Source organism: Sinocyclocheilus rhinocerous, unplaced genomic scaffold, assembly GCF_001515625.1.
Source record: "Sinocyclocheilus rhinocerous isolate Xijiao unplaced genomic scaffold, SAMN03320098_v1.1 scaffold1285, whole genome shotgun sequence".
Classification (NCBI taxonomy): domain Eukaryota; kingdom Metazoa; phylum Chordata; class Actinopteri; order Cypriniformes; family Cyprinidae; genus Sinocyclocheilus; species Sinocyclocheilus rhinocerous.
The window spans coordinates 204,786-229,469 of NW_015645559.1; the positions used below are offsets into that span (position 1 = coordinate 204,786).

General features: G+C 37.4%; 2 protein-coding genes across 2 annotated transcripts in view; one reads left to right on the forward strand and one right to left on the reverse strand.

Annotated features, from left to right (window-relative positions):
• Nucleotides 1-2,905, forward strand: part of LOC107706645 (beta-1,3-galactosyltransferase 1-like) — a 15,190-nt gene extending 12,285 nt beyond the window's left edge. The window contains exons 2-3 of the mRNA XM_016510415.1: nucleotides 506-844; nucleotides 1,370-2,905. Of these exons, the coding sequence (XP_016365901.1) occupies nucleotides 1,390-2,379 (990 nt within the window). The 5' untranslated portion in view covers nucleotides 506-844; nucleotides 1,370-1,389 and the 3' untranslated portion in view covers nucleotides 2,380-2,905. The remainder of the gene's footprint in view (nucleotides 1-505; nucleotides 845-1,369) is intronic.
• Nucleotides 2,906-3,037: 132 nt separating this feature from the next.
• Nucleotides 3,038-24,684, reverse strand: part of LOC107706647 (copper-transporting ATPase 2-like) — a 24,205-nt gene continuing 2,558 nt past the window's right edge. Inside the window, exons 2-21 of the mRNA XM_016510416.1 lie at nucleotides 22,341-23,175; nucleotides 21,500-21,709; nucleotides 21,222-21,385; nucleotides 19,366-19,527; nucleotides 19,189-19,265; nucleotides 18,886-19,069; nucleotides 16,384-16,617; nucleotides 15,299-15,390; nucleotides 13,835-13,962; nucleotides 13,235-13,389; nucleotides 12,005-12,139; nucleotides 11,706-11,900; nucleotides 10,319-10,501; nucleotides 9,874-10,099; nucleotides 8,562-8,699; nucleotides 8,162-8,304; nucleotides 7,346-7,549; nucleotides 7,131-7,248; nucleotides 6,920-7,022; nucleotides 3,038-4,517 (exon numbers count right to left, since the gene is read on the reverse strand). Of these exons, the coding sequence (XP_016365902.1) occupies nucleotides 4,286-4,517; nucleotides 6,920-7,022; nucleotides 7,131-7,248; nucleotides 7,346-7,549; nucleotides 8,162-8,304; nucleotides 8,562-8,699; nucleotides 9,874-10,099; nucleotides 10,319-10,501; nucleotides 11,706-11,900; nucleotides 12,005-12,139; nucleotides 13,235-13,389; nucleotides 13,835-13,962; nucleotides 15,299-15,390; nucleotides 16,384-16,617; nucleotides 18,886-19,069; nucleotides 19,189-19,265; nucleotides 19,366-19,527; nucleotides 21,222-21,385; nucleotides 21,500-21,709; nucleotides 22,341-23,175 (3,918 nt within the window). The 3' untranslated portion in view covers nucleotides 3,038-4,285. The remainder of the gene's footprint in view (nucleotides 4,518-6,919; nucleotides 7,023-7,130; nucleotides 7,249-7,345; nucleotides 7,550-8,161; nucleotides 8,305-8,561; nucleotides 8,700-9,873; nucleotides 10,100-10,318; nucleotides 10,502-11,705; nucleotides 11,901-12,004; nucleotides 12,140-13,234; nucleotides 13,390-13,834; nucleotides 13,963-15,298; nucleotides 15,391-16,383; nucleotides 16,618-18,885; nucleotides 19,070-19,188; nucleotides 19,266-19,365; nucleotides 19,528-21,221; nucleotides 21,386-21,499; nucleotides 21,710-22,340; nucleotides 23,176-24,684) is intronic.

Below are 24,684 nucleotides of genomic sequence, written 5' to 3' on the forward strand. Positions count from 1 at the left end.
AGCTTTGCAGGTAGGTTTCTTGAAGCATCTTGGAGAGACGTTGCCAGAGTTCTTCTGGATTTAGTCTGTCTCAGTTTGTTCTGTTTCTTCATGTCATTCCAGACCGACTGGATGATGAAGAGATCAGATCTCTGTGTGGAGCACTGGCTGTTGTCAGACTCCTTGTGCAAACACAAATCTCACTGGATTATTTAAATTAATGGCAAAATGAATGTTTGGAATTGTAAACTGATATACTGACACACTAAAGCAAAAGATAGAAATAACTGATTTAAAACCAATTTTAGCTGGTGAAAATACTAGTGTTCTAATAATTTTGGCCACCACTGTGTATATATTATCTGTCTAATAATTCAGATGCAATACGGTAACTGGAGAACCCAACATGCTATGAGGGCTAAATATAGAATGATGATCATGTGATCAGTACAGTATATGTGTGTGTTACAATACATACAACATTCAGATACATTTACATCTATATTTTTCTGTTTTTCTATTTTAGACTCGCGTACAGCCTAAAAGTGGGATCTGGAAAGAAAACAAACACCCTCATATGCAAAGAGCACATCTCGGCTTTCTGTGACCTACAGACAAAGAGAGATCCTGCAGCACCTGAACTGAGAAGCGTCTCTGTCCACTCCACCCTATATGCTTTATTAATGATGTCAGAACAGACGCAATGCAGTGATGACCCACAGCGATAGAAGGTCAATCATTGGAAAGTGGATGCAAATCTCAGCACAATTGGAAGAGTATAGAACCTTCTAGAAACACAACAGTGGTTCTCAACTATTTTGATTCAAAAGCTTCTCATTGTCCAACACAGTTTTCAATGCCTAAGGTAGGATATTTCTGCTATACAGTAATTATGACAGATTGCTTGTTTGTAATCTTTTTATAAACATAAATTGGGAAACAAGCAGAAGTAGTAAATGAGGGGGGGGGAAAGAAATATGATTTCTTGATGTTATGTATTTTAAGCATTTTATTCAAGTTTTAATTTATTAATAATAATAAATAATATGGCCCCCTTTGAAGTTTTCTGAGGGCCCTTGTGGCTCTCGGCCCCTGGTTGAGAACCATTGATCTAGAATATGAATACGAGTGAAGAGAACACCTTCTTAGTCTTTTTCTATAACTGCATATGAAAGAATATTTATATCCTTTTAAAAAAACAAGAGATGATTGGTAGCAATTGGCCCTTAGGGAAAATAGTAAGTATGTCTGTGTTTCTAGAAAGAATGCTTGTGAACAAAACTAAACCAGCACTGACATCAAAAGATGGATGGTTTGTGCTCAGTTGAGCGATGCTTTCCAAATAACTACACGTGATTGGCCCCGTGGGCTGAACGCGTGTGATTGACAGGTGATCCAGCCACTGACGAGATGCCATCAAAGGTGTCATGCCTGTATTTGCTGACTGTGGTCTGCTGGGCCAGTGCGCTGTGGTATCTCAGTGGCTCTCGACCCTCAACCACCTACGTGGGTCCGATGACCTTCACCCCCCGCAAACCGCTGCCGAGGCTCTCGAAGAACGACACGCTCAGCAATATCCGAACGCGTGCTCTGAACCCGCACAATTTCAAGTTCCTCATCAACGAGCCTAACAAATGTGAAAGCACAACGCCCTTTCTTGTTCTCCTCATAAGCACCAACCACAAGGAGTTTGACGCCCGCCAGGCGATCCGGGAGACATGGGGAGATGAAAACACGTTCGGCGACGTTCGCATTTTGACGCTGTTCCTTCTTGGGTTCAGCACTGAACCTGTCCTCAACCAGATGGTGGAACAAGAGAGCCAGATCTTCCATGACATCCTAGTCGAGGACTTTGTGGATTCCTACCACAATTTGACCCTGAAGACTCTCATGGGCATGCGATGGGTGTCCTCGTTCTGCCCCAACGCGCAGTACGTCATGAAAACAGACAGTGATATATTTGTCAACATGGACAATTTAGTGTTTAACCTTCTGAGACCCAACTCCAAACCAAGGCGACGCTTTTTCACAGGTCATGTGATAAACGGAGGACCCATACGTGACGTTCACAGCAAGTGGTTCATGCCCAGAGAGCTCTACCCTGATAGCAGGTACCCACCCTTTTGCTCTGGCACTGGATACGTCTTCTCCGGAGACATTGCAGAGCTGGTTTATAAGACCTCCCTCCATACAAGACTCCTACATCTGGAGGATGTGTATGTGGGACTGTGCCTGCGGAAACTAGGCATTCAGCCTTTCCAGAACAGTGGATTTAATCACTGGAAAATGACCTACAGTCTCTGCCGCTACCGAAAAGTCTTGACTGTACATCAGATCTCACCAGAGGAGATACTGAGAATATGGAACGATATGTCCAACAAGAAACATCTCAAATGCTAGCGTTTTTGCTGATAAGTGATAATGAAAATATGGTTATGTATTGGTATTAACAGGACTGTTTGTGACCCTCCTGGTCTGTTACAGCAATACAGTCCGTTACTTGCAACACAGACCACATTAATGAAACTGATGTCAGTCTGTAGAGCAATTTGTGCAGGGTCAAACTGGATTCACAAGGTATTTGCAATGGTTATAAACTGGTGTTTTACATACTTACAAACATTATTGATGTACCAGGCCACTGTGAAATGCTTTATATTAATAATACCAGTATTGTGAGAAGTATGCCATAAACTACATTTATTCTGTATATCATTTAAAATGAATAATAACTAGAATAACCCATGAGAATGCATATTTATGTGTAGTTCAAGCCTTTGCAAAGCAGTAGAGCTCAGTTTTATAACTGGGGGGTAGGGAACTAATTTTGCTTTTTTAGGTTACAATTAAATAATGGATGCAAAAATAGATGGCATACACACTTTAATTTTGCATGCAGTGCTCACTTTTTTGTAAAGGGGTTGTATCTTTTTTTTGTATTGTTATTTAAATTGTATATTTTATTATATTATTTTTTATATAATTAATTCTGTAAATATTTACTTCATTTACTTTTTTTCCATAGAGGTTCTGCACAAATTTAATTTAGTTCTGAAAGTTACAGTACATTTTCATAGTAGGATTAACATATTATTTTTTAAAAATAATGAATATTTAATGGCTCACAATGACCTCTTTAACATAAGGAGCTATGCAAAATACTCCAAGCGATCTGGCTAAATTTGAGAAACATGCTTAAACCAATCGCCCAAGCATACTGTAACCCCATAATACCACTGCGACAAAAATATTAACTTTTCACTTTTACAAATAGTAGGTACTTTGTATTTTTGGTGACCATCTTGAGTGATTGTGTGCTGCATTACTGTATATTTAGCCATTTGATTGTACTGCTGATGGATGAATGAAACAGGATGGGATTACATCTGTCCTATATTGTAATGATGTAAGAAATTGCATACAGCACAAGACAAGGCCATGCTGGGACCATGCACTTTATTTTGTATCTGAAAACTCATGGACAGGCTCGTTTTACACCGCTAACTGTATATTTAATAAACATATCCACTTTTTCTAAAATAAAAGCGTCACTGTAAAGGTGCCTCTACATTTATTCTGACACGTCTTTTATCCTTAAACGTAATCTGGAAGCAAACTGTCAGATAATTGTATGAATCCACTATGAATCTACTGTCGGATCAAAATCAAATCAATTATTTTCTACAAACCCTACTAATCAAACTGTTTAACCAGTGGCATTCCATACAATCCAGCCATATCCTTTCCATCTCTAAACTGTTTAACATTACTGCCACCTGTTGGCCAAGAAATGCCTAATCAACCTTGTATTCATTCTCCAAACTACAAGAGACCAATATCAAATAACCTGATCCAGTAATACTATTCTATTATCTATCAATAGATAATTAAGGGCTTACTACATTCATTATTGGACACTGATTCTTCTAGATTCTACCATTAGAAAAAAGGTAAGGTTCTCTTAAAGAAAACAAGCAATTAGTACATTGTCATGATACTTTTAGTATCAAATTAAATTGGTTTTACTTGCATGATTATCATGTACATTGCCATCCTCCAATGCAATAAACACTAATTAAAATGCAGCAGACAACTTTTAAAAGGTAAAATTGGTGTTAGCAAAAATCAACATGAACCTCTTTCTTGAATCTGCGTCAGGAAATCTTTCACTATCATGCAAAATTCTTGATAAAATCTATCATTGTAAAATTATATAAAAACACTTATAAAACTGTATTCCCCAGTCGTCGTTCCATGATAAAATATTTCCAGTCAACTGCCATCAAGGCTGCTCATGGCTAGTTGCTTACACAATGTTCCTCTCTGAGGTGCTGTATGGTTGTGTTGTGGAGGGGTGGGAGGAGGAGGAGCCTGATCCTGAATGGCTCCGCCTGTGTCTGTCCAAGCTCCGGCGGAGTGAGAGAGGACTACAGTGACGGTTTTCCAGTCCTACATGGGTGCTGACCTGAGACGGACTCAGACTGAGCCTATGATTCTGAGCTCTGGACTCGTACTCTTCTGCTGACGTCTTCTTGTAGCTAAGAGAGAGATGGAAAGATATTTACAGAGTGTCTAAGCATCATGGGAAGGCGAATAAGAAAAATGAAGAGCTCGGTTTCAAAACCCACTGAGTGGAACATGGGCAACTATCCTCCAAGACAGTATCCTTGTGTCATAATTATTAATCCAAACCAAAGGAAAGCACACATAGCAGAGGGGATAGACGAACAATACCGGACGCTAGACTTAGGAAAAAACAGGGCTAAAGTAATGGGACTAATCATGGAAATTAACTGGAACCACCTGGAACAAATGACCTCGGCACTCGGCCCGACCTCTACGGACGGATCCCTATAACAAAAAAATCTGGTATTGAATGTTCGTCTTTCCCCGCTACGTGTTTTCCTGGTTCCATTGGATGTTTATTAAAGTCTGTTTGTTAGAAGTCTACTCCACGTCTCCTCGTTCCTCGCTCCGTGCTCCTCACAGTAGCGGATCGTGACACACACTCACTTTTACATTAAAATAAGGTGGAAAAAAGTCTGGTGTTAGCATGTTGCTAAGCTAACAACTCATGTAATCCATCTTGAGTTCATCATGTGAAGTGCACAGTTGTTTCCAGTCCACTTATTTTTTCAATGCAGAAGTAACCTATTTCTTGTGAATGTGCGAAACTTCAGATTCATTAATCACTTTTACTTAAATTTAGAAGAATTAAGTGAAGTAAATGGTAAAACTGTTTCCTCTACAACCCAGTGCATTCATGACTACAATACTAAATTAAAATATGATAATGAATACCAGTTTGCAAAATCAACCAGCATAACAGACTGATCTTGTACAGCTAAAACAACTAAGTGGCTGACACACTGTCACGCTGCTGCTGCTACTGTGATGGAGCGAGGAGATGAAGGAGAATTCAAATAGCAGTCATTATTAATCCAAACCAAAGGAAAGCACACGTAGCAGAGGGGATAGACTTAGGAAAAAACAGGGCTAAAGTAATGGGACTAATCATGGAAATTAACTGGAACCACCTGGAACAAATGACCTCGGCACTCGGCCCGACCTCTACGGACGGATCCCTATAACAAAAAAATCTGGTATTGAATGTTCGTCTTTCCCCGCTACGTGTTTTCCTGGTTCCATTGGATGTTTATTAAAGTCTGTTTGTTAGAAGTCTACTCCACGTCTCCTCGTTCCTCGCTCCGTGCTCCTCACAGTAGCGGATCGTGACACACACTCACTTTTACATTAAAATAAGGTGGAAAAAAGTCTGGTGTTAGCATGTTGCTAAGCTAACAACTCATGTAATCCATCTTGAGTGTTTGTGTGCTGCATTAATGTACATTTAGCCACTGTATTGTGTGCTGCAGATGGACAAGGTTGAAAAAGTCTTTAATAAGTTTATTAAACGTATTATTATCTGTGCTCACTTTTGTGTTAAAAATAAGGTGGAAAATAAGCATGCTGTTAAGCTAACAACTGATGCAAAAAAAATCATATTAAAGTCATTAAAAAAGAATTTTAAATAAAAAAAAACATTCAGATGTTACCACATTACGCACATTTTAGGTTACCTAACAAAACATATTATTCTAGGGTGACCATACGTGCCATTTTCCCAGGACGCGTCCTGGCCAGGATTTCTATATTGCCTAAAATATCTAGGTTTTGGCTTTGTTTGCGTGTGCAGACCAATCGGTGTATGACATCAAAGAACCATACAGACGGTTATGCTTTCGAAACGCTCTCGAGGTACTTTGATGTCAAACACTGATCGGTCTGAGCCGTGCTGCTTTTAAGTCGAACACACCTAATATGTACGCGTAATTGCATCGCTTTGACCGTAGATCCCACCTTCTCACACGCCATGATTGGTCCATTATGTACAATGCTTGCATGTTATTGGTCAAACTACTTTTCGATCATTACCTTCAGCAAGCATGAAAACAAAGCCAAAACCTAGATATTTTAGGCAATATAGAAATCCTGGCCAGGACGCGTCCTGGCCAGGATTTCTATATTGCCTAAAATATCTAGGTTTTGGCTTTGTTTGCGTGTGCAGACCAATCGGTGTATGACATCAAAGAACCATACAGACGGTTATGCTTTCGAAACGCTCTCGAGGTACTTTGATGTCATACACCGATCGGTCTGCACACACAAACAAAGCCAAAACCTAGATATTTTAGGCAATATAGAAATCCTGGCCAGGACGCGTCCTGGGAAAATGGCACGTATGGTCACCCTATATTATTCAGCGCAGCTTATGGCAGTATCATTTCCTGCCTGCTGTTTAAAACAGCCATTGTGTCAGGACTCCTATAATGCCTAAATGGGCAATACTCTTGGCTTTGGAACAGGGCTATAAAGTGTTCAGTGATGTGTGCAGGTAGAATGTGAAGACTTCATCACAGTGTAGTGTATGTGCACTCACAGTCGCAGCAGTAGAGAGGAGAGAACAACTGAGACAGATGAAGCTGCCATCGCAGCAGAGCCCATCCATGGCTGCAGTACCATCCCAACCGGCATGAACACACCTGAAAGTCAGACTCAAACCAGTAAACCACATCCATATATTACAGAATGCACACAGTACTCGCTCATGTCAGAAAACACTGGTAACAATTATGGTTGGTTCTGTTTACCTGCTGCAATAGGGATGCCAAGCAAGTTGTAAATGAGAGCAAACACAAAGTTTATCCGGATTCTCTGCACTGTCTTTTTAGACAACTCGATACTGGCCACCACATCCAGCAAATCATTCTACATCAACAAAAACACATAATGAAGGGCTGAACTTTTTATTTTGTTGTTATTTTACAGAATCTCACCTTTTTTCCTGATAAATAAACTGTCTCACCCGTAAAAGGACAATATCTGCTGCTTCAATGGCTACATCTGTACCCGTTCCTATGGCAATGCCCAGATCAGCATGGGCAAGAGCGGGTGAATCATTGACTCCATCGCCCACCATTGCAACTTTCAGACCTCGTTCCTGCAATTCCTGGACTTTTGCCACTTTATGGGAGGGCAAGACTTCCGCAAACACCTTTCTTATGCCCACCTGTATAACGAAACCGTGTACAAATGCACAAATGCAAACTGGATGTCAGAACTGGATGGCTTTTCCAACTTTTTGGTTAAATGTTGCAGGAAAAAAAGAGCCGTTGTCAGTGTAGCGATTTGTGAAGCATAGTTTAGATAATAGATTAAACCAAGTAAATTTTTATTGGTCAACAGCAAATTAACGTGACAAACTTTTGTGAAAACTCCCTAGGAAAATCTTTTGCCTTCATGTGAAATTCCTGAAATATTGAAATAACAGGATTTCGTCTTTGCCAAACAATAGTAAATGTACGGTAAAATTTTGCATGCAAAAAATTATTCACTGCTCACTTTTAAACTAAGCAGCTTTCTGTTGGTCAGTGTGATGAATTTACAGGACCAACTTGAACATGAGTGAAATATGTTTTGGGAACTTTTTCACCTTCGTATGAAACTTCTCAATGCACAGATTCGTACTACAATGACTGGATTTTGCCCATGAACAAAACCTTTAATGACTGCACCTTTATTAACATATTTTGATATTTACATTATTTTGAGTTGTTATATAATACGATTTTATATGGTACTAGGCAAAATGCAAATGTGCATGTGCTGTATGTACATGCACCTGTGTGGCGATGGCCCGGGCTGTGCGTCTGTTGTCTCCAGTGACCATGAAGACCTCTATTCCCATACTGCTCAGGGTGTGAACAGCTAGAGCCGACTCTTCCTTCACTGTGTCTGCCACAGCTAACATAGCACACAGCACACCTGAGAAACAGAGACAGAAAGACAGAACTGGTAGGATAAATGTGATCTTTTGAAATAAAAAGCTTGACATAATTAATAGTCTGACAAATGATAACAAAACTAAAATATGACATTATACTAACATTATATCGTATGTGGACTTCAGGTGAAAAAAGTATGATACTACCCTTTAAAAAAAAATTTGATACAATAGCAAGTTCTTTTGATATTTAAAAAAAAAAACTTTTCATTTGCCTTTTAAACAAAACATAACGTACCATCGATGGCCACAAGTATGGCCGTCTGTCCTTTAGTCTCATGGCTGCTCATGGCATCATCCACATCAGCTGTGACCTCCAAACCATTCCTCATCATCCACTGTCTGTTCCCAATCAAAACAGAGTATGAAGGGCTCTCTGGAAAAACACATATACATAAATATTGTATCTCTGTCTTCATACATATAGGCCCGGTTTCACAGACAGGGTTTAGAATAAGCCAGGATTAGGCCATAGTTCAATTAGGACCATTTAAGTAGTTTTTATGAACGTACTTGACTGAACAAACATTACTGGTGTGCATCTCGAGATAAAACAAAGGCACTGATATATTTTAAGATCAGTCAGTGCAAGTTTCTTTCAGTTGAAACAGCTCAGACTTACATTTTAGTCTAGGATTAGGCTTAAGCCTTGTCTGTGAAACCGGGGGTAAGAGTTTAATTCATTCAAGGAAATGTGAGCCATAATAACTTGGAAATAAATAAGAAAAGGGGACATATCATGGAAAACACCCATTTCCTTACTCTTTTGAAAATAATTGGTACATAGACCTTCTCTAACATTCACAACATAAAGCTTTTATGCTTTAAATTTACATTACCAGTCAAATGTTTTGAATAATTACGATTGTTTTAATGTTTGAAAAAAGACTTGTATGATTGCCAAAGCTGCATTTAAAAAAATACAGTTTAAATTGTAATATTTTAAAATATTATTAGAATTGTTTTCTATTTTATTATATTTTAAATTTAATTTATTCCTGTGATGGCAAAGCTGCATTTTCAGCAGTGTCACCAGTGACACATGATCCTTCAGAGATCATTCTGATATGCTAATCTGGCATTATTATTAATGACGGTTATTATCAATGGTGAAAACCGTTTTTGCTGCTTAATATTTTTGTGCAATGTTTCTTAAGCACCTAATCAGCATATTAAAATGATTTCTGTAGGATCGTGTAACGCTGAAAACTGGAGTAATAGCTGCTGAAAATTCATCTTTGCAATCACAGGAATAAATTACAATTTAAAATATATTAAAATAGAAATCAGTTCTCATAAACTGTAATAATATTTAACAATATTACTGTTTTTACTTTATTTTTCATAAAATAAATACAGTCTTGGTAGTGTACAAAGCACTATTAAGTTATTGAATTATTCATTTAATATAAAATAAAACTATATGTGGAAAAAAATAAAATGCTTCAAAAGATTAGAAAAGGCCCTTTTAAAGGAAAAAAAGCTCTAATAATGCACAGAGTGATACACAAAACTCACGCTAGGAGGCGACAAAAACACATTTACCTTACCTGACCCTGAATATGTGTCTGTGTCTGCCACCAGGCTGCTCTCATCTGTGGTGGCTCCTTGGAGGGTGACAAGAAGTGGTGTTTGCTTTGCTGCGGATGTGTTTGTTTCTTGTGTCTTTGGGCTGTTCTGCAGCAGATCCTCAATGTTGGAGACTTTGCAGCTGATTCCACAGCCAGGAACAGCCTGGAAGTCATGGCAGTAGCCCAGAGTTTCTGTTCCCAACTCCTACAGAAAGACAGATTTAGAAGCAGACAAACCCATTTAGAAACCTCCTAAGAGCGGTTTTATTTATTTAAACAGATGCTTTAATCAGAATTGGACTGGAAACAGGCTTTTCTGAATTTCAGAAAGTTTTGTATGCATAGCACATAATGCCCAAAGGCTGCATCATATGAAACTGTACTGAAGTTTCAAAGTTTGTTGTGTCTGCTGGTTTTTCCAAACCTCTTTGCAATGCTTGGCCACAGCCATGCCCAACGGGTGTTCACTGCTGGCCTCAGCAGTGCCCACCACAGCCAGAACCTTCTGAAGAGGAAGCCTTGCTCGGTCCCACAGGACCAGTACTCTGGTCACCTGCGGCACACCTTTAGTGATGGTGCCCGTCTTATCAAACATAACAGCCCCAACCTGCAGGAACAGCAGGGAAGAGAGTCAAATTACAACAGACTATCCAGTAAATCCTGAAAGAATCTGAACATTTTTGTCCGAGCTATATTCATAACGGAATCCTATCACTCTGTATATGACTACAGATACATTGGAAGTAAAATAGAATATAGAATTTTGTAAGATAATAGATATATATGAATTATTAAAAACGATATTATAAATATTATATGTATTTGTGATACTATGCTTGATTTTTATACACCAGGGTTATTCGTTTGTTAACTAAAACTAAAACTGAACCTAAAATTAAAACCACACAAAAACATTTTCATTACTTAAAATAAAATAAACGTTAACTGAAATAAAATATGATGTAAAATAACTAAATGAAAATTAATAAAAGATATATGAAACTAATAAAAATGTCAAAAACATGCAACATAATTACTCAAACTTTAACTAAAATTAAAATGAAAACAGAAAATATAAAAACTGATTCAAACTATTAATAAAACTAATAAAAAATTGTATCTCGATGCTAACACTGAACACTACCATTTAAAATTTTGTGGTCATGTAGGATTTTTAATGGTAATGTTTATGAAAAATAAAAATGAGTAAATAAAGTTTTTGAAAGAAGAAAATAAGTTGTCTCTTATGCTCACCAATGCTGCGTTTATATGACCAAAACAATAAAAAATAGTAATATGTGAAATATGACATTGAAATAACTCTTTTCTATTTTCATATATTTTAAAATATAATTTATTTCTGTGATGGCAAAGCTGAATTTTCAACAGCCATTTCTCTAGCCTTCAATGTCACATGATCCTTCAGAAATCATTTTAATATGCTGATGTGAAAGAAAAAAAAGCTACTTAATTCTTTATGGAATCCATGATACAATTTTTTTTCCAAGGATTTTTTGATGAATAGAAGGTTCGAAAGCACTTTATTTGTTAATTTAGCTAGTTAGTTAGTTAGTTAGTAACAATGTAAAAATGTTTACTACGATCACTTTAATGCAGTACATACCTGTTGAATACAAGTATAAATTTCTTTAAAAAAAAAACTTACTGGCCCCAAACTTTTGAACAGTAGTATTTATACAGTAGATACATTGTGCATAAATATCCAGCAACATTTCTACAGATCCCACTACAGCTGGGATGTCAGCCTAATAAATACAGACTCAAAAGAAGGACATATGGTTGAGCATTGCCTTGTGGGCCATCTCCAGAGGTTCTCCTCCCTTTATGAGAATGCCATTCTGAGCGCCCACCCCTGTGCCCACCATAACAGCAGTGGGGGTCGCCAGACCCAGAGAGCAGGGGCATGCGATGGACAGAACCGTGATGGAGGCCTGGAACGCAAAGCGAACGATCACCTCTGTTCGGGGGATGTTTTGGTTGTAACCCTGTGAAGATCATACTTATTTTAAAGACGTTTCCTGTTTTTTTACACAGATCTGTCTGTATAAAGGTTGCATTTTCACATAGTTCATGAATTATTGTAACTCACAGGGAAATACTTTGCCACAACTTCAAAGTCCAGAAAGCCAATGATAAGCCATGCAACCACTGTCAGCACGGAGATCACCACTATAAACGGAACGAAATAGCCACTCAGTTTGTCAGCTAACTGCTGAATCGGTGCCTGCAAAGAGAAGAGGACAGTTACATCCCAATTCTAACACTGCATAATAATAGCTTTTAATCAAAAAGTAGAGGAGAAACATGATTATGTACTGCCAAATTTAACATGTGACTGGATGTTATTAATTACATGTTTTATTCACTTCTGTTACCACAAAGTTCTGAAACAAATAATTATACAAAAGCCTTTTATTTATCTCTCTCTCTTTTATACTATCTCTCAAAAGCCTGCTTAGATGAATTATGAATAAATATTTTAATAGATTATCAACTGTAGTAAAAATGAAACTGAAAAGTAAAAGTAAATGTGAAAGTAAACTTGCTTTTGTATGCATGTGCATGTATATTAAAAAGAAAATTGCTGAGAAAATGAGAGTTCAAATAGCTGACAGAAACAGCACAATAATCCTCAAGTAATCCACATGACTCCATTAATTAATGTTTATGTTATGTTTGTATGGACTCTATTGTTTAAAGTTAAAATGTCTTGATCATGGATTTATTTATTACAAACTGAAGCTTTTCCGCTTCATAAGATGGATGGGTGGATTACTTGTGGTTTATGATGTTTCTATCAGCTGTTTGGCCTCTCATTCTGACGGCACCCATTCACTGCAGAGGATCCACTGGCAAACAAGTGATGTAATGCAAAATTTCTCCAAATCTGTTCCGAAAAATAAACAAACTCACCTATATCTTGGATGTTCATAAATGTTCATTTTTCTAACTGAACTGTTTCTTTAAGTGTGTTCACACTTAGGTTCACTCTTTGCAAAACACTAAAAGTTACAATACAAATATTTATCTACTAAATTCATCACTTTCAAACATTCAAACCCTCAAAATGTTAACATATACAATCTTTGTCCACAGTAAAGTAGAGATGCTCTTCAATCTAAAGCACTCAACTATATACTTCTTTAATTAAATCTCAACCTTTGATATGATAAGAAGCCCTTTTTTAATGTTACATTCGATTTAATTGTTAGCTTTCAATCAACTCATGAACCCCCTGCAGTTCCCTCACAACCCCTGCTCTAAAAGGTATGTTTGTGCATATGTGTGTGTGTGTTTTATGTTTGTGCTCATGAGTTACCTTTGATGTCTGGGCCTCTTCCACTAGTTTGACTATCTGGCTGAGCGTGGTCTCTGCCCCTACATGTGTGGCTTCCACTAGCAGAGCTCCATGAGCGTTAATAGAGCCTGCAATCACACAACTGCCTGGTTTCTTAATGACCGGCATTGGCTCCCCTGGAATGACAAATAGACTTTCAGTTAGGACTTCAGATTCGTACCCATCAGGCAGCATTGGACCTTTGGGCCAATATAATGCCAGTGTAACTAATGAACATGATAGATCACTAGGGAAAAGCAGAACAAGCTAAAGAGGAGGTGAAGCCAGAAACCAAAAATCATACTTTGAAATGAAGTAGACACAACACTCACTCTAAATGAAAAATGTACTTTTCAACAAAGATAATTTGTGATTAATGATTAATTTGTACTCCTTTCCTATCCCAGCTTAATATGCACACTTTGCCTTGAAATGAAAACTAACATGACGTTTTGCAGCTTCCCCTTTTCAAAGTAAATCACTGGGAAAACCCAAAGTATGTACTATGACACTGTTTACAAATGTAGACAGATTTAACGTCCTAAACCACACAAACCCCCGCTGACTGAGTCAAAGTCTTACCAGTGATAAGGGACTCATCTGCCATAGACGTGCCTTCAATGACCTTGCCGTCAACAGGGAACTTTCCCCCTGGTGCCACCTTTACCACATCGCCTCTCTGCACCAGCTCCACAGAAACCCGCTCTTCTCTGACACATGACAGCAAACTGACAGTTAAGTCTTATAAGCCTTGAGCAACACAGCACACATATCAATCAACACCATTCAGAATTCTGAGGTTCTACTAGATCTAATGAAATTCATTTATGCCAAGGGCGCTCAATCCTGCTCCTTTGAGAGCCGAACTCTATTGCAGAGGTCAACAACTGAAGTGCCATCCATTCATACTGATAGCTGTTCAATTGAACCACTATCTTACACTCACAGCAGTGCTGTTGCACTAATGCAGTTTATTCTGTATTTTTGTTGCTCTTTGCGCTCTTAACAATTATTTGTACATGAGGAAGTAAATTTAATAAATATATATTCTATTATATTGCATATACTGAAGTCAGTTTTATATGTGGATGTTTTAAAGCAGCTTTACAAAATATACTGCAGTAAAAATGTCTCAAATGGCCTGTAAATTCCTTAATTTATTACAATTAATAATTAATATTAATAAAACCTATTCAGGATTCAGTAAGATTTTTGAATGATTATCATTAAATTAATCAAAAGTGACAGTAAAGAACATTGGTAATAATTCATTAAAATTAAAGTTCCTTGAGCACAAAATCAGCATATTAGTCTGAGTTATTGAAATTGGTTATAATATTACTGTTTTCACTGTATTTCTATCAAATAAATGCAGCCTTGGCGAAAAGAAACTTCTTCCAAAAATATTCAAACTTCTTTACTTTGTGTAAAAATAGTGTAAATAATCACTTTAGCTTGTATTCATTTCATTTATAAATAAATGTAAATGTTTATATTATAAATAAAATACATTTTGAATCTCTTTTCAAATGCAATGCTTAAATCTTGTTTTGATAATAATTAAAAATGCTGTAAGGGATTTATTTATTTTATTTTTAATTTTTTTTTGAATATTGCACATACAATGTACAATGTCCCTAATACCTGGCAGATGCCATTGAAATAAGTGTCCTGGGAAATCATAGCTGTCTCTGTGACAGCCCTCTGTAAACAGAAAAGAAGGAGAAGCAGTGCTTATTTTTGTCAGAAATTCTCTCTGCCTGTCAATCATTTTGTGCGTTCGGGTTTGCTGGCATGCCCTTGGAGGATGTGGTTTTGGAGAGAGAAACTTATCACAAGAGTTAAGATGTTCCTTTCGATAAGACTACATTTGATACATATAAATAAGAAGGCTGATATCAAGATATCATAAAATTAAAAAATTGAACATCGTGTTAAAAAGCATCTAACTATTAGTTCACTAATGAGCTTATTGAGCACCCCTGAAAAATGGCTAGTTTCTAACTAAAAGCTCATATAATGACTTCTGTCTAGGGTGAAGTGAACCTGATGATGGTGTTGTCTCTGCCCAGGGTCACTATAGTGGCATCTGTGGCCTGAAGTGACATCAGTTTAGCCAGAGCCTCAGATGTTTTACTCTGCAAGGACAAAATAAAAGCAAAAAAATCATGTTTTTCTCATCCAGGCAAGACTTATGCTCAAATGGCAAGCCCACAGACACAGTCCGGGCTCATGAGCACCTGTTTTTTGTTCACCGAGACTGCTGCATCCTTATTTGAATTCATTGTTTGTTGCCGGTTTGATGTACAGGTTATAATCTATTTTCAGATAAACACCCACCTTAATGGCATACATAATATACTTTATATACGTTAGCTACTAATATGTACCTTATTCTAACTTTTTCTTACTACAAAGATGTTATACATACTGAAACTATAAAAAAACTAGTGTATTATCAAAACACAAGTTGCTGGATATTTTGTGGCTGTTCTTGTTACAGTTCAGAGCAGCTTGAGGAAACTCCTCAGACCTGCAAAGAGCAATTAATTATTTGAGCATTTTAATAACATAATGATAGCTCTGTCACATGAAGCATGTCAGTGAATGCATGACAGAGAGATCACAGCACCAGACATACAGTAGTAAACACATGGTCATAAACCACTGCTTCTGCTGTATTAAATAAGCATTTTCCGTTATAATGATGCACACTAGTGCTGTGATATATTGCTTTATCAGCTTGCTAATAAATTAGACTGTATAGGAAATATCAAGATAAGTGGATATTAAAATATGTAAATGTTTCATTCTTATGGTAACATCTAAATTAACTGTCTTTTTTTCAAGTAAAAGCTGCACCTGTTAATAATATTTCAAAATGCATATTTACCGTACCATTAACATATTAGGCTGATACACCATGATGTTTCCTACTTTTATGTAAACTAATGTTAAAAAGTTCAACTTGATAACATGTTTCAAACATCAACCAAGATGTGCTTCCTCTCAGTTATTATAATGCATTAACTATTGTCAAAAACATCATTTTGTCACTGTCTTGATAAGCTAATAATAGAGAGAGACTGATCATTTACTGTATATTTGAGTGTTTTTTCATGTTCTTTTACCTTAGCAACATGCTCCAGCCAGCGTCCTAGAGCGATGAACACAAAAAGCATCGGAGGAGTGTCAAAAAATGTCAGAGGACTCTGTTTGGCTCCTTCAATCATGGCTACGATCAGCACTATGAATGAATACACGTATGCAATGGTGGTCGCCAAGACTATGAGCACATCCATGTTGGCTACACCATGTCTTAGCGAACGGTATGCTTGTATGTAGAAGTAACGGCCACCTAGAAACTGAATGAGAATAAAGGAGAACCAGATAAAAGAGAGAAATACTATATTATCGGTTATTCGTTGGTTGTCATTCAAACTATTATGTATGACCTTAATGTGATCATTATTACACAGTAAAACATTACTAATATAAAATAGCACCAGTAATGGACACTAAATCTAAATCACTAAATATCTAATCAATTGCAGATTCATTCTGGAATGAAACTAATGAGTCATTAAATCATTTACTCAACCAATTTGTTCCAAAGCTTTGTGTGGAATCATTTTCCCTGGCAAACTGCTGTATTAAAGCACATTTATAATTATAATTTAATCAATGCTATTCTTTTGAACTTTCTATTCATCAAAGATGCCTGAAAAAGTATCATGGTTTCCAAAAATATATGTTGCTTGAGCAGCAAATCAGCATATTAGAATGATTTCTGAAGGATCATGTGACACTGAAGACTGGAGTAATGATGCTGAAAATTCAGCTTTGCCATCACAGGAATAAATAAGATATTAAATTCGTATATATTTATATTCTTCTTAATCTTTTTTTTTTTTTAGAAATTACATAACTACTATAAGCGATACTACACTAAACCCTACTTCAGAGTAACAAAAACTACCTGTATAAAACACATAGTAATGCACACTGTAGTCTTGAAGAAATTCTGTTGAAATTTTGCACGAGAACCTTCTATGTCCACATCAATTAGGCAATTATTAATGAATGAGACTCAACGTTCTTCTATAACCTGCAGTGGAAATACCTGAACAGGTGTGCAAAGCAGGAAGAAGGCCAAGTTAATGATGGAGAGACCAGGTAGGATGTTCTGGTCCACAGGCATGGAACCACCATGTTCCTTGTGTTGACTGTCCATCACCATCATGTAAATCATCAGACCCATCACTGGGATCCCAAACACCAAACTGAACAGAAACGAATGCTTCCATCTGTAGGTATAGACCAGTTTACACTATAACTTATAGCAATACCAAAACGTACTCACTCTCTGACACACACACACACACACACACACACATGTGTGAGATCAGAGGGTCTCTCATCCAGACAGTTCTCCAGTCCTATTCTCTCCTCCTCGCCGTCTGGTGTCCCCACCTCTCCTCTGTCCTCCACAGGCGCAGGTCCTCCTCCCTCTCCATCCACTCCTCCAGGCCAACCGTCTCCAGCCTCCTCGCCTGACGCTCGCTCACCGTTGCTTTCTGTGCCTCCTACACTGTTTCCTTCAGCTCCTGTAGGGGAAAATATATGACGGCATATTATTATTTATATTTATGGTAAGTTTTTCAATATACTCTTATGCAATGTTTGCAAGACTGTTTGGAATACCATACTACTCATATGATTTCTGCAGTATATAGTATATAAACTACCATTCATTCAAAAGTTTGGGGTCAGTAAGGTTTTTTGAAAGAAATTAATACTTTCATTGAGGAAGAATGCATTAAATTGATCAAAAGTGACAGTAAAGATATTTATAATGTTACTAAAAATAAATGCTGTTCTTTTGAACTTTCTATTCATCAAAGATGCCTGAAAAAAAGTATCATGGTTTCCAAAAATATATGTTGCTTGAGCAGCAAATCAGCATATTAGAATGATTTCTGAAGGATCATGTGACACTGAAGACTGGAGTAATGATGCTGAAAATTCAGCTTTGCCATTACAGGAATAAATAAGATATTAAATTCTTATATATTTATATTCTTCTTAATCATTTATTTTTTTTAGAAATTACATAACTACTATAAGCGATACTACACTAAACCCTACTTCAGAGTAACAAAAACTACCTGTATAAAACACATAGTAATGCACACTGTAGTCTTGAAGAAATTCTGTTGAAATTTTGCACGAGAACCTTCTATGTCCACATCAATTAGGCAATTATTAATGAATGAGACTCAACGTTCTTCTATAACCTGCAGTGGAAATACCTGAACAGGATGATGCTGAAAATTCAGCTTTGCCATCACAGGAATAAATAAGATATTAAATTCGTATATATTTATATTCTTCTTAATCTTTTTTTTTTTTTAGAAATTACATAACTACTATAAGCGATACTACACTAAACCCTACTTCAGAGTAACAAAAACTACCTGTATAAAACACATGAAAAAACACATAATAATGCACACTGTAGTCTTGAAGAAATTCTGTTGAAATTTTGCACGAGAACCTTCTATGTCCACATCAATTAGGCAATTATTAATGAATGAGACTCAACGTTCTTCTATAACCTGCAGTGGAAATACCTGAACAGGTGTGCAAAGCAGGAAGAAGGCCAAGTTAATGATGGAGAGACCAGGTAGGATGTTCTGGTCCACAGGCATGGAACCACCATGTTCCTTGTGTTGACTGTCCATCACCATCATGTAAATCATCAGACCCATCACTGGGATCCCAAACACCAAACTGAACAGAAACGAATGCTTCCATCTGTAGGTATAGACCAGTTTACACTATAACTTATAGCAATACCAAAACTTACTCACTCTCTGACACACACACACACACACACAGAAGTGCGTGAGGTTAATTTGGAAAAAGATACTTGCTGCCGAATTTCCTCTTGGTGGTCCAGTGTGTTGTTCAGTCCCTCATTTTTTATTAAAGACACACCAAAACCCAAACCCTAGAGAACAGATAAATTAATTGAACGAATAAGAAAACAACAACGATATTTAAAACCTAATTAAACCCCATCCTTCTTAAACATATAAATATAATTTTACCTCAATAATTCGGACGATATCTCTAGAGCCAATCAAATCCGGGTCAAACTTCACATGAGCTTTGTTTGTCGCCAAAGCAACAGAGGCTTCCAGTATTCCCTTTGTCCTCATAAGTTTGCTTTCGATGTTATGGACACAGGAAGCACATGTCATACCGGTGACCTGATGAAATATCTGTGTCAAGACTGAAATCCACAAGACTGAAACAAGCTCATCAAACCATTCTTTTGTTGAATTCTACATTAGACCTTCATAAGGATTTCTATTTCATCTCTCTTCCCGCTGGGAAAGAGGGCAAAAAAGAAGACAAAGTAACGTTTTTCTTTTTTTACTTGGGTTTTTCATTCCAATATATAAAAATGCATTGCCTTGTGTAGAGATCATGTATCCTCTAAATACAGGCAGTTTTCAATTCAAGCAGTGAATTTTTTTTTTTTTACTTAAAAATAGCAAATTGTTGAACACAGGTACTGGGGAAAGAGAATCAGTCATGCAATTTGGCAGATATAAATGGGAGAAAAAACCCATAGACTTCCACATACTTTAGGTTTAATTTTTGTATTATTGTTTAATTATATTAATTATATGTATAATGTTCTTCCCAGACAATCTGCATTGTTGGGGAATAGCAAGCACCCCAGCATGCCAGCTGTGCCAGAAGAGGGGCACCTTGGAGCACATCCTGAGTGCCTGCCCAAAAAGGGAGATACCGCTGCACCATGACCAAGTGTTAAGGTCTTTGGCAGATACTATCAGTACAGCAATTCAAGAAAGTAAGAATCAACATGCCCCCCGACAATACATCTCCTTCATCAGAGCTGGAGAGAAGTCGCATCAGAGGGTTGGCTCAGTGGGGGGGCTTCTTGCCAGTGCACGTGATTGGAAGCTCCAGGTCGACCTAGGGAGACAGCTAAAGTTCCCAGCCAACATTGCAACCATTACGCTCCACCCAGACATGGTGCTAACATCGGAGTCTACAAAGCAAGTGGTTTTGCTAGAACTGACTGTCCCCTGGGAAGACCGAATTGAGGAAGCGTATGAACGCAAAAAGGCTAAATATGCAGACCTTGTCACAGAGTGCTGGAGCAATGGCTGGAAAGCACGGTGTGAACCAGTCGAAGTTGGGTGTCGGGGCTTCGCCGGTAGATCAGTTCAGCGAACTCTTAACCTTCTTGGTATGAAAGGACTGCAGCGCAAAAGGGCCATTAAGAACATCCTAGAGGCCGCTGAAAAGGCCTCGCGATGGCTGTGGATCCAGAGGGGGGATCCGTGGCAGAGGGCGCCACTTGGACACAAGTCTGGGGCTGATCACCCCCAGCTGGGTCGCCCGGGCGAGGGTGTATGATGATTAAAGACCCGAAACACCCAGTGACCCCGGGTTCATCACTGAAGACGTGTCCAAGTAGCATCAGAAGATGTTTTCAAACTACTTATTATGAATATTATTAACATGTTATGATGATATTATTTATTGTCTAAATTTGTAGAATAATCGCAACTTCATTACTGACACAAAGTATCATTACAACAACAATGTAAAAAAAAACTTGTGTTTCAAACAACTAGTGTATAAAAAGATATTTTATGGGAACTCTCTTCCTTCAGGTAATAAAAAAATGTAATATTTAAAAATAAATACAATAATTATAATAAATTACTAACAATGTGGTGGTAAAGACATTTTTGAGAAAACCTTAAACAAAGTATAAACTTCAAAAAATGACCAATATCAGTCACAAATACCAAAAAAAGATAAGAAGAACATATCACCTAATAAAATACCTAAAGACAAGAAGAACATATTATTTTTTTAGTTGTAGTTACAGAAACACCCACAAATGCACCCAGACACTCACAGAAAGATCCAAGACACCATCCTGGACTGTATTCTCTTCCATCACTGAGGCACCAAACCCTAAGCGAGAGATGAGCTGGACGATCTGTGCTGGGTCCAAAAGCCCTGGATCATACTTCACCTCTGCCTTACCAGCCATCAGAGCGACAAATACTGATTTAATACCTAGACATACATCAACATAAAAATCAAACCACTGCTCTGCTTACATATATGACATTTGATTAAAAATACTTGATAGCTACTTAAAAAAGTACTTAATCCTGAATGCCATTTTACCTTTGTGTTTCAACAGATTTTTCTCAATGTTGGCCACACAGGATGCACAGGTCATCCCTGTCACATGAACGAAACATTTGCGTGTCTCTCTGTCCTCTGAGCCACAGGGGTTGTCTCTGGTGATTTCGATTGGTGAAGATTTGGATGTGTGGCTTTGTTTCAGATCACTTGACATTTGACTGCTTGATGAAACATCATAAACTCCAGAATCTTTGAATGAGAGAAAAAATGTGAAGACATTAAGTGCTGAACATAACTGATGAATGCACAGTTATATTTTCTTACAGCTATATTTTTACAGTATATGTATTTTTGGCTTCCCGTTTAGTTAGAATCAGAGTTAAGAATTTATGAACATTTTGAAGAGAGAGAGAGCAGTCTGCCTAAAGCCTCTTTAATCCGATTAACTCTCCCACTTTCCCTTTTAAAGGTTGCCATGTCTGGGTTTTGAGTCATTCAAGAACACTTCATGTTATTCTAGAATGGCAACCTGTGTGGTAACCAAGGAAACCATTGTTCTGGATAGATTTTGCTGGCAGATGAGAAGCCACTGTCTAGACAGGATTTAGCCAATTTTGTTATATCTACTTGGTTTTACAGTCAGAGAAAGATTAAAGCCCTAGTTTTAAAGCAGGACATCTCTACACATTACACATTTAGTAAAATAAAAATACATATAAGGCAATGTTTCAAAAAGTTTCAATATAACTAGTTGCTATTTAGTAAACAGTAAGCTTTATGTTCACTTATCAGGTACATATAGAGTATCAGTTTCATGTGGTCTCTGCGAGAAAGATGATCTTCACTGTGTGAGGTATGTATTCTGATATGTTTTCACAACCTTGATCCAGCCACGCTTCAAATCCCATGTCCTCAATTGCCGCCCGCAGTTCTTCTGGACTAGTCAAGCTGGCGTCAAATGTTACAATTCCCTTCTTTTCCTGTAAGTTAACTTTTATGGCATGTACTCCGGCTCTCTGGGACACCATTCCCTCTATGGCTTGAACACACGAGTTACATGTCATTCCTTCTATTCCGATAGTAACAGTCTGGGGTGAAATACTGGCAGAATTCAATCTAGAATTCCAACCAGGAATGGAAACCATAAAATTCCCTGGTGGAATCTCCTCTAAGAGCCCTTTAACTGTCTCCAGGGTAAGCAGCGATGGGTCGAATCTAAGGTCCACACTTCCTTTTTCCAGTGAAACAAATACAGAGTTGACACCTACCACTTCCGACAAGGTTTCTGTTATGTTCTTCACACATGACCCACAATGCATCCCTTCTACGCCTAACGTTACCTCAGAGCAGTCAGCCACCGAAGGATGCAGTTGACTCTGCAAGGCCAGAAGTGAAGCATCAAACCCCATATCCTCGATATGTTTTCTCAAAACGTCTGGTGTTACCATTACAGGGTTAAACTTCAAAGAGGCTTCTTTATAACTCAGAGACACTTGGACACCAACAACACCTTCAAGACTTCCAATCCGCTCTTCAATAGATCGGACACATGATTGACAGGTCATTCCCTGCACCCGGATCTTCACCTCGCTCTCCTTGACTGGTAATTGGTGGCCCAAATTGTGCTTAAATCCACTGTGGTCAATTGGTTCATAGGCAAGATTATCAAAAGCATGTTTTTCAGGCGCCCAGTTTTCCGGTGGACTTCCATTTTCCTAAACAAATAGAAAAAAATTAGTATAAACTGATGAGCATACCAGTTGTGAAATATAATGTAGCTAAACTTCGTATTATTAACATATGCTACTACCTTCAATGCAGTTTAAACATTTATTGTTAGTGGAAACTAGGGCTGGGTAAAAAAGATCGATATCTCGATATTAATCGATTCTCTTTTTTACGGAACGATATCGATTCTTATATCCCAAGAATCGATTAGTCTAGGCTGTTTTCAGTTAATGGACGGAACATTGAAGGGCACTTCCCATCCAATAAATCGCAATAAGCATTGTGCTTTGGTGCTTTTAATATGAAACAAAGTCTCGGGTTTCAATTTATGTCCATTGTATTGCAGTATTCAAACAATAAATGCCGTTTTGGCGCGGTTTAATGTGGAGTGACAGATCGCTGTCGCGCCTCAGTTCAACAGACGCGGCGGCGCGTAGCGCACGTGAACTGGTCATCTCCTCCACATTAATACCAGTTTCAGCACAAAATAATCATGACTAAACATCCGAAGATAAGTTAAAAGAAAGAGTACAACTTTACAATCCATATCCTGTCTCATGTAATCGCTCAATCTGTGTTTCAGCCGCGCAAAGACGTCAATATAACGGCTTGTAAACAATGTCACGTAACGCCACATTTACCTCAGAAAAAAACATATTCGGTGACCATAAACTCCTTAGTCAGCCAGAAAGATAAACTGTAGAGAGAGGTATTTTGCTAAATATATGCACCATATAACATATTCATTATAATTTTTACATTTACATTTAGTCAGTTAGCAGACGCTTTTATCCAAAGCGACTTACAAATGAGGACAATAAAAGCAGTCAAAATCAACAAAAGAGCAATGATATGCAAGTGCTATAACAAGTCTCAGTTAGCTTAACGCAGTACACGTAGCAAGGGTTTTTTAAATAATATAATAAATAAGTAAAAAACAGATGGAATAGAAAAAGAATAGAGCAAGCTAGTGTTAGAGGTCTTTTTTGCTTTTGTTAATTGTATAATAAATGAAAAGAAAACCGATAGAATACAAAAAGATTAGAAAGCAAGTGTTCGTTTTTTTTAATGTGCTTATGTTTAAGTTATGTTTGAATAAATCCATACATTTTTTATGACAGCCACCATTTAAATTTTTATATTTAAAAAAACGATTTGAAGTAGAAATATTATTATGTTATTGTAACTTTATTATTTTAAAAACTTCATTGTGTAATTTTAACAGTTGTATGCTATAGCTTACAAATCAGTCAATTTTAACCTTCAATATTACAGTAATGTAGTACCAAATGACTCTCATGTATATTTTACGCGCCTCAGTTCAACAGACGCGGCGGCGCGTAGCGCACGTGAACTGGTCATCTCCTCCACATTAATACCAGTTTCAGCACAAAATAATCATGACTAAACATCCGAAGATAAGTTAAAAGAAAGAGTACAACTTTACAATCCATATCCTGTCTCATGTAATCGCTCAATCTGTGTTTCAGCCGCGC